The 14,472-nt window shown below is 34.1% G+C and overlaps 1 protein-coding gene across 3 annotated transcripts in view; it reads left to right on the forward strand.

The window, feature by feature from the left end:
* ACVR2A (activin A receptor type 2A) overlaps positions 1-14,472 on the forward strand; it is an 86,497-nt gene that overhangs the window by 51,225 nt on the left and 20,800 nt on the right. For 2 of the 3 annotated variants that reach the window (XR_005218973.1, XM_037850560.1), the window contains exons 2-4: positions 822-1,029; positions 4,037-4,146; positions 4,328-4,482. Coding sequence is in view for 2 of the 3 variants with exons in the window: in XM_037850560.1 (XP_037706488.1) it covers positions 822-1,029; positions 4,037-4,146; positions 4,328-4,482 (473 nt within the window). In the remaining variant the exon portion in view is untranslated. The remainder of the gene's footprint in view (positions 1-821; positions 1,030-4,036; positions 4,147-4,327; positions 4,483-14,472) is intronic. The other variant, XM_037850561.1, reaches the window with a different exon arrangement.

Consider the following 14,472-nt stretch of genomic DNA (forward strand, 5'->3'; position numbering starts at 1 on the left):
ACCCATGATTGCTTTTGTGGTATCACATAATTCATTTGGAAAATATTGGTTCTTTGAGTTATGCAGACCTTCTAAATATTGGTACATTTCATTAAACAAATATTTTAAAATCTCTTTTGTCAGTATCACCAGTGATCTCATCAGAAAAGTCTTTAAATCTTGGGAAGGTGTCAAGCTAATAATCGTGGATACAAGTTTTCTAAAATTTGTGTTTTCACTTGAAGTCTCAAATTTTGTCATTGGCAATGCATTCTTTCAGCTGTTTTTCTTGAAGTAACAGTCTCACTTGGTTCATTTTGAGAATGTTTTTGAGAACAAATCTGAATAACCATAGTTTGTTTAGTTTGTGATTCAATCATGCAAAGGCTTTTTCTTGAGGCAGTCATCCTACTTCAGCATACAGCAGAAGTACTTTTGCTTACTTCCGATTTTATCACACAGAATATTGAAAGAAGTCTATTCAAGGGTTGAGATTTAACAACATTAATAATTTCTGCTTCATCAAGGACATTCTTAAGTGAAGTGAAATTGGTCTTTTCCAGAGAAATCTCTTGATAGAGGTGGTCTGCTCAGTTTCTGCAATATTATGCTTAGGGTACAGGGCTTGACCTAGAAACCCAAACCCAAAGTGGCTGTACCCGTCTGCATTCCCACTGTATGAGAGTTCCATTAGTTCCACATACCCATCAGCACTTAATATTATCAGAAGATAGTAAAATGATTTGCATTTTGGGAACACCTGAAGTTGGTATATTGGGAAATAACATCTTATTTTAAGAGCTAATACAGTTATATTAAATTGTTGTTTTATTACCTTATAGGTGCTATACTTGGAAGATCAGAAACTCAGGAGTGTGTTTTCTATAATGCTAATTGGGAAAGAGATAGAACCAATCAAACTGGTGTTGAACCTTGTTATGGTGACAAAGATAAACGGCGACATTGTTTTGCTACATGGAAGAATATTTCTGGTTCCATTGAAATAGTAAAGAAAGGGTGTTGGCTGGATGATATCAACTGTTATGACAGGTAAAGAAACAGTTTATTTTTTATAATAGTATTGAGTAATTGTCATCCCTCCCCCCTTTATAAAAAGGGGAAAGATCAGTACTTGGATTTTCTCTTAGATATTTCTTGCTTTTTAAAGGTGGGATTATGAAAAATATAACATGCGCTAATGATAGATATGTACTTTAAAGTAATAAATAAACTTGGTATGCTTCTGTTTTACCTTTGATACATTTTGAATAATCTACTAAATAGTGAGAACTCTAGATAAGAACCAATTCTTCCCCAAGCTTTTTTTTTTTCTGTGCCAATTTTAGGAAAAAAGCATTTTAAAATTCCTTTAAAAGAGAGTATATCTGCTGTAAAATTTATCTTCAAGGAGAATAAAGCTCAAACATAGTGTTTAATTTCCTAAATTTCCTTCTTTATGTATCTGGAAGAAATTGATCATACTGCATTCTTCCCCCACCCCCTTATTTTCTCTTGCAAAATTGGCCTTTGTTCTTCACCCTGAGAGACATTTTAACTTGATGTTCAGAATTACATCAGAACAAACACAGTCCTCATGGAAAGCTGCATTTTATTTAAAAGGTCTTGTTTAAATTGCTTTATTCTGTACTGGAAATGAAATACAGTGGTTATATTATTGATTGCCTGTGATATTTCTGCAGAGTCCCATAGACATTAGGCTGATGACTTAGCTGCCTTGGCCACAGGATTTCCACCGGGGGTGGGTGCTGATGACTGGCAGAGGCTGCAAAGGCCTAAGTTACCAGACATTTCAGAGTCAAAAAGTGGTGACTTGCTGAATTCTAGATACTTCCTGGTCCCCTTTCAGGAGCCTAAATTGATTATGACTGTGATTGGCCATATGTGACTAATAGCAGAATGTATTGAATAAGCCCATGAAAATTGATTTAGCTCCAGTTTTCATGAGACATGAAAACACAGTCATTAAGGCATGCATTTAGTATTTAGGGGGCATACTTCTAAATCTGTGAATTATTCAGGGATTATTTTTCTCTATTCGTTTTAGCCCTATTTCTGTTTATTAGCCTTTTTAACAAAAGTATACTCAACTGATAGCTGCTATTATGAAAGATGAGTAGGAAGAAAGGGGGGAAAATGAGGTTTGGGAATCATCTTTATCCAGAACTGCCTTTTATTTGTTGGTTGAAATCAGTGATCCCTATTCTTTTTTGTAGTAAAAACCTACACTGCTTCTCACCTAAAACTAGTATTTCAGTTAGGCGAGACTCAGGTAGCGCTAAAATATCTCTAGTGTTCTCACTAGAGCCGTTTTCACTGGTGGTAGAACTTTGGTATAGATAGTGGAGAGTGGCTTGTTCAGTGCACATGGTTGCTTTTAGAGTAATAGTGCTATATCAGCTGTTTCTGGGGAATTAAGAGTATGTGAGTTTTCGTTTTCATGCTCTAAATTTGATTGAAAAACAAATGGTAATGGTAGTAAAAGAAGTAAGAGAAAGGAAAAGAAGATTCAGGAGTTGTCAAAATGTGGAGGAAGAAATAATAAAAGAAGAATGAAATTGGATGGGGAAAAGTAATTTTCTGGAATTAATTGGGCTAGATGTTAGGCATAATTGTAAATATTAGAAATTTATGTTCAAGTTTATATATTTCTCTTTATAAATTGTTAAAATTTAGCTTTCTTTTCTCTTTTTACTTCCTGCTTTTAAATAGGTACTGATACAGCTTTTGTTTTAAAGTTTGATTTTGTTAAAACTACCTTCTTCCTGAAATTTCTTGAGCTTTTCACATGAACGTTAAATTCAACCGTATTATTATAACTACCACAAACATTCACAGTTTATTTATAAAATATGTCTTTAAATTTACCTGATGTGTACACATAATATTTAAAAGTTTGATTTGTATTTTTCTTTTATAGGTATAGCTGTTTCTTAGTGCTTCATTAGAGTTTGCTCTAGAGGCTAAATCCCTATCTCTTTCAGCAGCTTCTATATAGAAGGCTTTTTTTTTTTTAATCAACCTATCTATATCTAATCAGTTTTTGAGTTCCTAGGTCCTAGATGTTTGTTGTTATGTATTTGTTGTCTGCTTGTTGCTTATCTCAAATCTGTTCATTGTTTTTGGGGAACTGAAATCTGCTGCAAAAAATGACACCATTAATTCCCAAGCCTGCTTTGGGTCTCTCATGTTGAGATATGTTCCACTCATGAGATAGGTGAGCTTATGCCATTTAGTTTTTATATTCAAGTTTTATATATAGATCCTAATTTTTTGTTTTCATGAAATGGGGAAACTGTATTTCTTGTGAATAGAAGTACTTCTAGACCAAATTTCCTAATCGGGTTAATTAAAAAACAAAAAAAAAGGATTGCCTTTGATTATTAGGAACCAAATTAATGCACTATGGTCTCAAGGAGACACTGTGACTGTTAAAAAATCAGGAGCTGATTTTTTTTTCTGGTGAGATTTAGTAAGAGGAATCTAGGAACATTTTAGCTTTTAAAAATTGATCGTTGAAACTACAACCCAGAACCCATGAATCTCGAAGACAGTTGTATAAAAATGTAGCTTATGAGGGGTGACAATGGGATTGGGAAAGCCATAAGGACCACACTCCACTTTGTCTAGTTTATGGATGGATGAGTAGAAAAATAGGGGAAGGAAACAAACAGACAAAGGTACCCAGTGTTCTTTTTTACTTCAATTGCTCTTTTTTCACTCTAATTATTATTATTGTTATTTTTGTGTGTGTGCTAATGAAGGTGTCAGGGATTGATTTGGGTGATGAATGTACCACTATGTAATGGTACTATAAACAATCGAAAGTACGATTTGTTTTGTATGACTGCGTGGTATGTGAATATATCTCAATAAAATGAAGATTAAAAAAAAATTTGATCGTTGGATATTAATAAAAAACTTGAAGTTGAGTATAAATTACTTATTATATTATTTCTGAGAAGATTTAGAAAAATACCTGTTGTAGGTTCTATATAATAATGTTGATTTTAATTATTTCTCCTCTGTTTGTTTATAGGACTGATTGTATAGAAAAAAAAGACAGCCCTGAAGTATATTTTTGTTGCTGTGAGGGCAATATGTGTAACGAAAAGTTTTCTTATTTTCCGGAGATGGAAGTCACACAGCGTAAGTTCACAGGGAAAATATATAGGTCTGTTCAACTAGTAGATTAAAAATAAAGTATCCTTGTGTTAGGGGGAATAATTTACTCATAACTCTTCTTCTAAAATTTGACACTACAGTAAATAAATATTATGGAATTTTGTAGATCAAATCTGAGTTGTTTTCTTTCCCCTCTTTTCCACAGCTACTTCAAATCCAGTTACACCTAAGCCACCTTACTACAACATCTTGCTCTTTTCCTTGGTGCCACTTATGTTAATTGCTGGGATTGTCATTTGTGGGTTTTGGGTATACAGGCATCACAAAATGGCATACCCTCCTGTACTTGTTCCTACTCAAGTAAGTTTATTGTCTTCTACTTTGTGCTGTTTTAAAATGATGTATATTTGAAGAAAAAAATGTTTTAGGATTTTAAAATAAGTGAGCGTCTTTTGTTTTCTCCTTCTCATTTATTTTTAAAAATTAATGTAGTAAAATCTATTAGGTTGTTACAAATCACTTTCCTTTGGAGTTAATTTTTGAATGTTTATTGTCATGGGAACTATAGCTAATTTTTCTGTTCGTTGGAGAGTTTTACTTTCATTCCAGTACTTCTAAATACGAGATGCAGTCTACTTTGTTCCTTGAGAAATAATTATTGGTGGAGAAGTGGTGATATCACCACCCTTTCTTTCTCTTCCATCCTCTCCTCCATTCCTAAATGTCTTTGTCTTTTCAAGAGCACTTGCCAAGCATCCTTTTAACCAACCAACTGGGAAGAGGGACCCAGGAAGATAACTAATAAACTGTGGAAAAAAGAGGTTTCATAAAGGTTTCAGAAAAGAAATATCCATGAAAATGTTGTGTTAGGAAAGATCAAAAGAGTAGTATTTCTCATGATGTGTTGTTGATAGTTCGAAGTATTTTTTTTTGTTCATTTGCAGTATATCAAGTTTGTACTGACGATTAAAAACTTTTTAATGCCCTTATTTCTTACCCTATCCCTCCCCAAATTTCTGAAAATATATGGTTGGTGGGTAATCAGATTAAATTCATTAAACATTCTTCCTTCTGTATTATGTGGGCGGCCGGTGACAGTCCAGGGCTGTATAAGGACTTTAATAGCAGTAATTAATATTCTGCAGGCCCAGGAAAGCTGATAACTTTTGGTTATACTTTCTCAAAACATTTCCAAACTCTAGTTTTTTAATGTTTCTTTTAACTCTTAAGATCAGGTTACCTTGGCTTTCTGGATCTCTTGGTTTGACTTTGTTTTGCTAATACCTACAGGATTAATGGTTAAAACTTGATAGAAGAAAATGGTGTAAAGTACTATAATTTGATGACCAAAACAACTCCTTCCCTCTAAGCTTTATTTATATAACACACTTCTTTCTCAGCACTTGCAGCAATCTGTCAGCATTAGATCATTGATCCCCATAATCTTTGTAAGATGTGCATATGGAGAAATAAACCCAAAGGTAAAATGCCTTGTTCAGTAAATTAGGTAAACATACTGTCTTTTACAGTTTAAATATTTTAATTTTTAAGCATTGGTAGCTAAGCTGTGGCTTTACTAAAAATCATCTGTAAAAATATCTTAAAGTATAAAATTTTAGTGCCTACTGTATCTTTTTTTAGTCTAAATGGCCATGGACACAGTTTACCTTCTGTTGGTGGTACCATTTCTTACTTGTTTTAGTATCTTAACTTTAGAAAGTTAGTGAACAGCCCCATAATAGTTTCCTGAATTTACCTGGACTTGTGAGATGGTAGAAACAAACCTGAAACCACATAAAAAACAAGTTTGTTAAGGTTTATTTAAAAGACAGAAGGGCTTCTAATTTATAATATTCTAATTATAAAGACAACTTTGATTTGTATACAATAGATATAAAGCCATGGGTAAGATTTTTTTTTAAAGGTCAGGATATCCTATATATGGAGCTAATTTAGAAATACTAATTAATTTAAGGGTTTTGATTTTTTAAGAGGAAATATTCAATATTGTACATAAATGACTAAGAGGCAGAAATTTTCCATGAGTATCCTGTGTGAGTTTTAGATATATGTTACCTTAATTGATGTTATTGTACAGACATATTTAGTACTTGCATTGCTCTGTGATGAATTCACATGAATTGTATGAATTGCTGAAAGGTAAGGAATAAATTTCAAGGCTTTATGATGGAATGATCTGGAAAGGTTAAGCTTTATTATGAAAGGCACGATATATCCTATTTTATGCTTTCCTGTGGTGTAAGCTATGTAGTGGAAAAGGGGCATTGTCATCACTGTTGAACTTCGTTCATGTCATGTCTTACTGACTCTGAAACAGTATTGTGTCATACTTTTAAGTTTCATCTGTGGTGAGAGGTTTATGCAAACAGTTCTGCGGGAGTCCTTAGTGGCTTTTAATCAGTGCATCAAACATTTGTTGGAACATTTACACCTGATAAGATCTATATGTACATGTAAATATATATATTTATATATAGTAGATATGTATTTTTTCATTGATTTCCATACTCTGGTGTGTGAGGATCATCTTTTGAATTTGTTTAAAAAAAAATACGAATTCCTGGACCACACCTCTGAAAGTATAGGATGGGGCATGGGATATTATGTTTTTACGTGATTCTGATGAACAGGGAGGTGTGGAGAACATTGATTTAAATTTACCTCGCAGGGTTATTTATGAAGTATAATCCCATTTTATAGATGAAGAAATGGAGACATAGCAAAGCTTACAAGTGACAGAGCTGGAATCTGAACTAAAACTTTGCTCTTAATGCTTGTTGTGGTTCTGTCTCTTTTTTCAGAAAGTAGATGCTTCTGTTGTTTCCAATAATTCAGTAAACATCCCTGCCATCTCAAAATCATTCTATAGGCTAATTTGTTTTCCTACTTTTGGATGTTGAATAATTTGTGTAATACTAAAATAAGCAATAGCATAGTCTCATGCAGAATAAAGGGAATGTAAATAAATCATAGATACGTAGAAGGGCATATTCAGGTATTTTCTTAGAACAATTTAGCACATATTAGAATTGGGTTTATGAACATGTGATGGGATTGTAGGTATAGATTCCTTTGCTTCTGAGTTGATACTACCAGTGCCTATTAGTTGTTCATGACTTTTTTGAGGGGTAGGAGAAGTAGGTAGGGGACACATACTCTAAATTGAAGTCTTAAGGCGACTTCCATATTCCACCTCAGAGTTTTGTCCCCATATTCAAAGTTTAATTCTAAGACCATCTAGGAAAAGATCTTATATTCATATTCTTGTTATAGATTTCTGGAACAGAAATTTGTCATTATTTTTTTTCCTGGGGAAGCTTTCTCATAGCTTTGGCTCAAGGCTTGTTCTGTGAATGAACTGTGGTCTGTTGTAAGGCATTGGTCTCATCATTATGACCATCAATTTGAAGAGTCATTCTACAGTAGGAACCATATTTGAAGAGAATTTTCAGTAATTCTCAGAAAAAGCAGCTAAAGTTTACATATTCTGTGCTCTTTCATCAGTCTGATCTCAGTCTTTTATTACCTTTGGGGGATAAAAGATCAGTTGGCTGGGGTATTCTGGAGGACTAAATGGATATCCACATATATTCTCTCAATAAGCTGGTTCAGGCAGTTAAATGGTGGGATTCTTCTTTCTAAGGCATCAAGCTATATAGAATTTCTAGTTTTGTTAATATTTTTTGAAGAAGTACTTATAGAGAGATAAGTACTTTAAAATCTGGTCTTTAATTATGGTTCTTAGTAACCAATAGAAAATATTTTATTCTGAAATAAATCTGGCACAGTTAAAGGTATAGAAAAAAGAAGTTTTGCTAGTCTTTATTAAAGCATTCAGCTTTCTTTACAACTCATGACTGCGATGTTTCTAACATTGTTTTGTGGTATAACCACCTTTCCAGTTATTCTGGGTGAAAAGCCTTAGAGACAGCTATTTCTCCTGTTCTTCCACCCTGTCATTTACCATGTCCTGTCCATTCAGCTTTTCATCTTACTGATCCTTTTGTAGTTGAGGACATTATTACACCAGTGACCGAGATAATTTATATAATCACCAAACTGGTTGCCTTGCCTCTAATTTCTCTTCCATCTCCTGTACTATTGCTAGAATAACATTTTACACATCTGATTGTTATTTCTGTATTTAAAAATACTCGAGGGTCCCCAGTGATCCACAGCAAATAATCGGGTTTTGGAGCATGACGTTTGTGGTCTTCCATATCTATCTTTTTTATCCTTTCTCCGTTACACCCTTACCCATCCATTATATGCATCTAGAATGGTGTTAGTTATGTACCATCCTTGAAAGAGTTGAAAAAATAGTGCTGTTTTCTGTCATCTTTGATTCAGATGAGTAACCCCAGTTGAGAGAGTTATCGTCATTTTGTACATGTTCCCTTCATCTAATAGATTGTAAGTTCCCTGAAGACAGAATGTTTTGTAATCACTATTGTATCTCACACTGTGTGTTGTTTGTAATAACCATTCCATAAGTGTTTGCTGAATTGAATTTCTTGCATTTAGAGTTACAGTGAGATGATAATGCAGCATGCCCAGTAATTCCTTTAATAAACACTCAGGTGTTTTAGGGCTTTGCCTTAAGGTAAATTTTGAGGCCATATTTTTGGGAGTAAAATAAGTTGAAGCATTCCAGACTTTTTTTAAGAGAATGCCATTACTAAGTTCTTTCTTTAATTATAAACTGAAATATCCTGTAAGTTTGCATCATCCAGGTCAGTTTTATTCTTTTGCCTGTGCTGAAATTTCTTTCCACATGTAGGAAGATGCTCTTATAATCTGCAGAGAGTAAACTAACACAAACTGGTTTTTCTAGTGTCAGTGAGTCATGAATTTGAGGGAATTGATGCATTGACCCTGTTATTAAGAAGTCTTAATGTTGAAGTTATGTAGTTTCAATAAAACTGTTTACATCACATTCATAACCATATGTGAGCTTAGGTCTTCTGCTTACAAGAGCTGTATTTGTGCTGGTAAGTTATACTGCCTAATAAGAAAACAAATTTTAGGGTCTAGAAATTGTCTGCCTTTTACCAGGGTACGAAGTTAGCATCTTGTTCATTTTTAAAAGTAATGTGAATAACACTACAGTATTGCAATATTGATTCTTTATTGCCACCAGCCTCTTCAGTCCTTATATCATGAAAAGTCATGACATTTTGTATAGGTTTTGGTCTGATGAGGACTAAGACTTTTACATGTTTGGTATACCTGAGTTAGGTATCCAAAATAATCCTGTTGACCTTAATATTAAAATAATAGGTTGTCATTGCATGCTATGTCAAATTACTAGCCACTGAGAAACCACACCATCTGTGAAAATGCTTTGTAGGATTTTCCTATTGAACTTGAGTCTATATATGCACTCATTTAAAATTAATAGGATACTGACAGGGTGGCATAACATCATTCAGCCAAGTCTACTTATGAAAAGGTGCCACTTCCTTATGCGGAGAGGCTATAGGGGAAACTTACTAAATTTTATTGTGTTTAGTATCATGTTAATATTGCCCTCTTTACAAAATAAATACTACATCCATGAAAGCACACCTTGAGACAGGCAGAATGGTTGGAGTTTACGAACACATCTCTCTCTTTCACTTTCTCCCTCTCTTTCACTTTCTTTTGAAACACTTTAATGCTTAGAAATTAATTATAAATACCTGCTGGTTATAGTAAGAGAAACTGTACATGTGTGCCGAGAGAGACAGAGAGAGAGAGAGAGAGGAAGAGAGGAAGAGTCATTTGCTCTTCCTCTTTTCCCCTTCCCTATCGATCACTTTCATGAAATAACCCATTTTAACAGGTTGGTATATATCCTTTGACACCTTTCTCAAATATCACTTGTTTGAGTATATACTTTTTTCTCCTTTATAAACTATAAAATATTATTCCACAGGTTTCTTTTAATTTAACAGTATACTGAGAGAGCTTTTCAGATTGATAATTTTAGTCTACCTCGTTCATATTAAATGGTATGTTTTTAAGTGAAATTTAGTGATACTTTATTGTATGCTCATGAAACACCAAAATTTGATATGCTCTATTGGCTTAGAGTTTGTGTTAGGTTTCCACTAAGAACTGGAACCTACATTTCACAAATATTTTAAATTATTCTTTTAGCATGTTTAAAATATGGCAATATAGTGCTTTGGTTACACTTGTACATTTGTGTTTTTTGTTTGTTTTTTTTTTTTTTTTTTGGTCTGTATGTCTAAGAACTAGTACAGGAATACTAAAGATGTCTGTCTCTTCCTTCTGTGTTCCACCTTGGTATGTGATTATTTTGCATTGGTATCCTAAATTATAAAATACTTTTATGTGTACTTCTAAACTAATTGAAGGGGAATGTGCCATAAATTATCCCCAGATGTGCAGCTTGACAAAAAGTTTCTCTCATATATAAAGGGGAGAAGGAAAAAAAAAATAAAAGCTTTGTCAAAAGCTTGAATCAAGTTAAAGCAGCATGTTAAAACCAATCAAAGCACCTGATCTTGAGTTCAGTTTTCCTTTGGCCTTGTGGAGGGCCTCTTCCCTGTCTTGTCAGTTTACAAATAGAACTGATCCATTTAGACCAGAGTACATAATTTATCCTTTTTTTTTTTTTATCTGGCAAGGAGATGGTAATTAGGAGGAAATAAGGTTGCTTTTCTCTATATTCTTCATTTCCTGGACTTTGTCCTAGACCTGTTCTGTCATTCCTAGCTATGTTATCACTGTCAAATCTTTTTCTATTAATTTAAGATAATAGAAGTGAAAGAAAAGTCAATTTGTTAGTGAAAGCTGATTGTATCAAATATGCTGCAAAGTATTTAGTTTTCTTTTTCTTTTGCTTAATCACTTACCTAATGTTAAGTGCTTACTGTGTGGCAGGCACCATGCTGGATATATGGTGACAAGTGGCGAGATTTGCTTGCCCTTTGGGAGCCTGCAGTGAATGTGTAGGTGTACTAAAACCAAGTTTTTGTTTTACTTTGCAGCCGGGAAATGAAGGGTAAATAGAGTAAGAAGGGAGTTGCTTTCATGAATTTAGGCAAAGAATGGCGGAAGGGAGGAGATATGTCTGATTCTAGTTTTGTAGTCATTGGGAGAATAGCCGTTTCTAACTTTGTTGTGAAGAAACAGTGGGGTGGTTGACTTATGTTAAGTACTTAATAATGTTAGCTGTTATTGCTAACAGAGGAAACAGCTTCACAATTGTAAAAAGCTTGGTAAAAGAGATCATTTTTACTGAAACCATTATTTATGTATCTCAAACTCAATGCTTAGAAATTACTGTTGTGTAATAAAAGATTTCATTCTGAGTACTGCATCAAGCGCTGTATCAATCACTTCACACATATTAACTCATGTAATCTTTCAACACCCGAAGATAAAGGTTCTATATTATCAAGCTCATTTTATAAATAAGAAAATTGAGACACAGGTGAAGTGATTTACCTAGAGTCACCCTACTGAGCGTCAAAGCCTTGGTGTTTATATTCAAAGATTGTTGTCAGTTGAAGTAATTTTAATTCAGTGGCTTATTTCAATACATAATTAGTTGGGGTTCATAGAAAACTAAAGGGGAATTAAGGGATCAGAGAACATAAATTACTGTGTAAAAATAGTTTTTATGGTGAGTCTATATAGTCTTCTAGGTAAACATAACCATTTTACCACATTACAGTTGATTCTTCCACACATGGCCCTTTTCCTTTTTCTCAGTTTTACTTATGCAATATATCTTCTATAGCCCAGTCATAAACGTGATGCTTCTGGGAAGTCACCAAAGTGAGACAAAGATACATGCCTACATCAGATTGAGACTTTTAACTCAAGCACTGAGTACCCTTAATTTCTAAACACTTAGGAAATATACCCAGAATCCTCATTTCATCCTTTGCTCTTTCTTTGCTTTGTGTTCAGGAAGGGTTAGATGAGAAAAACTATGAGAGGTAGGAGTTGACATATCACAGAGGCATTCTGAAGATCTAATTGGATAGACTCAGCTGTGCCTTTGACAATATCAATATTATTGTGGCTTTTTATATGCAGTGTCTTGCTTCCTCTAGGCCAGAAACATTTGTCCTGAAACACACACTGTATTATTTCTTTATAGATTCTACTTCTATTTTTCTTGACAGTAGCCTCTTTTTTTAAATTAACAATTGTAAAAGTTCTTAGAACATAAGATAATCAGATGACTAAGGGAGACAGACTTGGGATTTGTTGGTTTTCACATAGTTTGGTAGGGGAACCTTAATTCTTCTTGATAGTTCTAAGAGGTTGCTGAGGTTCCATATATATATATTGGAAATCTTGGAATGGTTTAAATATAAATAAAGATAATTTATAATACCTATTATATACATGTGTGTATTTGTATGTATTTGTTTATAGTACATAAATAAATGAAAATCCTTATTTCTACAATGATTTATTTGAATCCCAGATCTGTGTATATGACTGCCTACTACATATTTCCACCTGAATATTCACAAGCACTTAGCATTCAAGGTTAATGCTTTTCTCCCCCAAACCCGGCTCTCAGTAAATGACACTGCTATCTGGTTACACAAGCCAGGATAGGTGGCATCTCAATACAATTTTTTACCTCATCTACCTGCTCTCTGGTATTTATTTCTTAAGGGTCCTCTCCTTGGAGAAATCTCTTATTTTATCTGCCAGTGTAAGTCAGGTTCCTTTCTACAGGTGTTTATGTTACTGAATTCCTTTCTATTACTCTTTGTTTATAATTACACCTCCACTAGAGTGGTTCTTTTTTAATGTCTTTCTCCCCTTTGCAGTTTAACATCTCATGAGAGCCTGGACAGTCAGTGCCTGGCACAAACTAGGCCCTCAGTAAAGATTTGTTGTTGAATGAATAAATGAACGGAGAAATACTATTCATTCTTTTCTGATGTTTGGCAAAAGTTTCTTTCCCCTCTACAGAATAAGCAGCAAGACTCTTTGTCAACTGACCACCTAATTACTGGACATTGATGTGCTGGTTAGATTTTCACCATTCCCAGTACAGTGCATGATAATCAAGCTACATTTTCCATGTTGTGAATCCAAACTAGGTTTTTTGGAGGGTTCATTTTTTTAATCTATTTGTGTATTTTAGTAATTCTGGTTTTTTTTTGGGGGGGGAGGTGGGATTCTATTTTGACCCTTCTTATTTTGCTACAGAGTTATGCATTGAATCCTATTCTTGGTTTCCTGTTTCGTTTGAGCCTTTTTATAGCATATTCTAATGTTCATTTATTGAACAGTGTATTGAGCAAAGATGTACTTTGGTAAGATGCATGGAAAGCTCCTATCTGGACAGTGTTGGTCTGTGGTATCTTTATCTCTGAAAGCACCTGTGTGAAAATAAGACCCGAGAGATCCTTGAGCCTTGGGAAATTCTAGTCTAGTTGAGTTGGCAGGTATTTCTTTCAAGGGATGAATTTTACTCTGGAGGACTGGTAAGAGATTTTGATAGTAGGATTAGCTAAGCCCCTTGGATGAATTATAAATAGTCCGGAAATCGTTTTCACAGGAATAAAATCAAGGAGGAAGAAAAACTAGTTAAGCAACTGGTACATTAACTGTTAAGTATTTGTTTTTTATCGGTGCTGTTGTTTTCTGTAGAAATATTGTAGAAGCACTGGAAACTGAGAATATAATGAGCTATTGGAGGTATTCTCAGCTTTCCTTTACAGTAGTGACAGTATTTCTCTTATTTTAATTTTAAATTTGGGTCCTGCCTATTTTGGAATGACCCAAAGAATGAAAATCTTGTTCCCTCTCAGATCACAGTGTCCTCAGACTGGGAGAAGTATATATGGAACACTCATTCTCAGGGCCACCACTGCTGAACTGCTTCATTCTTGATGTGGCTGGGAAATATGTGAACAAAAGGCCTGGTCTGTCACTGTGTTCTGCTTAATTCTGTTGATCTTTTTGCTGTCTTATTCTTTTACCACAGTGCATCATTTTTGTTGTACACATCAATAGACACCAGAAACATTTCTCTGTCTTGCTACGCTGTTTGATTTTACAGTCTTTCGTGAAAGGGGAGAAGGCAGCTTAGGAAGTAGGAGATTCTAGAGATTCTTAACAGAACTGTCAAAAAAATGTGGTCTTAGAAACTTAGGCTAGCTATGTATAAATTCCTTCCACGCTGCTAGCTGGTTTTTATTGAAGGCTATACTGCCCTCTGGTGTCCAGAAGCCAAATCCAAATCTGTCTTCCTGATTAAATTGCTTATTTTACTCATGTAGTTTAGACTCTAGAACCTCTTAGAAAAATAAGTAATAATTATTTAACACTTTGTTTAGTTTA

This window comes from Choloepus didactylus, chromosome 9, assembly GCF_015220235.1.
Source record: "Choloepus didactylus isolate mChoDid1 chromosome 9, mChoDid1.pri, whole genome shotgun sequence".
NCBI classification, from domain to species: Eukaryota; Metazoa; Chordata; class Mammalia; order Pilosa; family Megalonychidae; genus Choloepus; species Choloepus didactylus.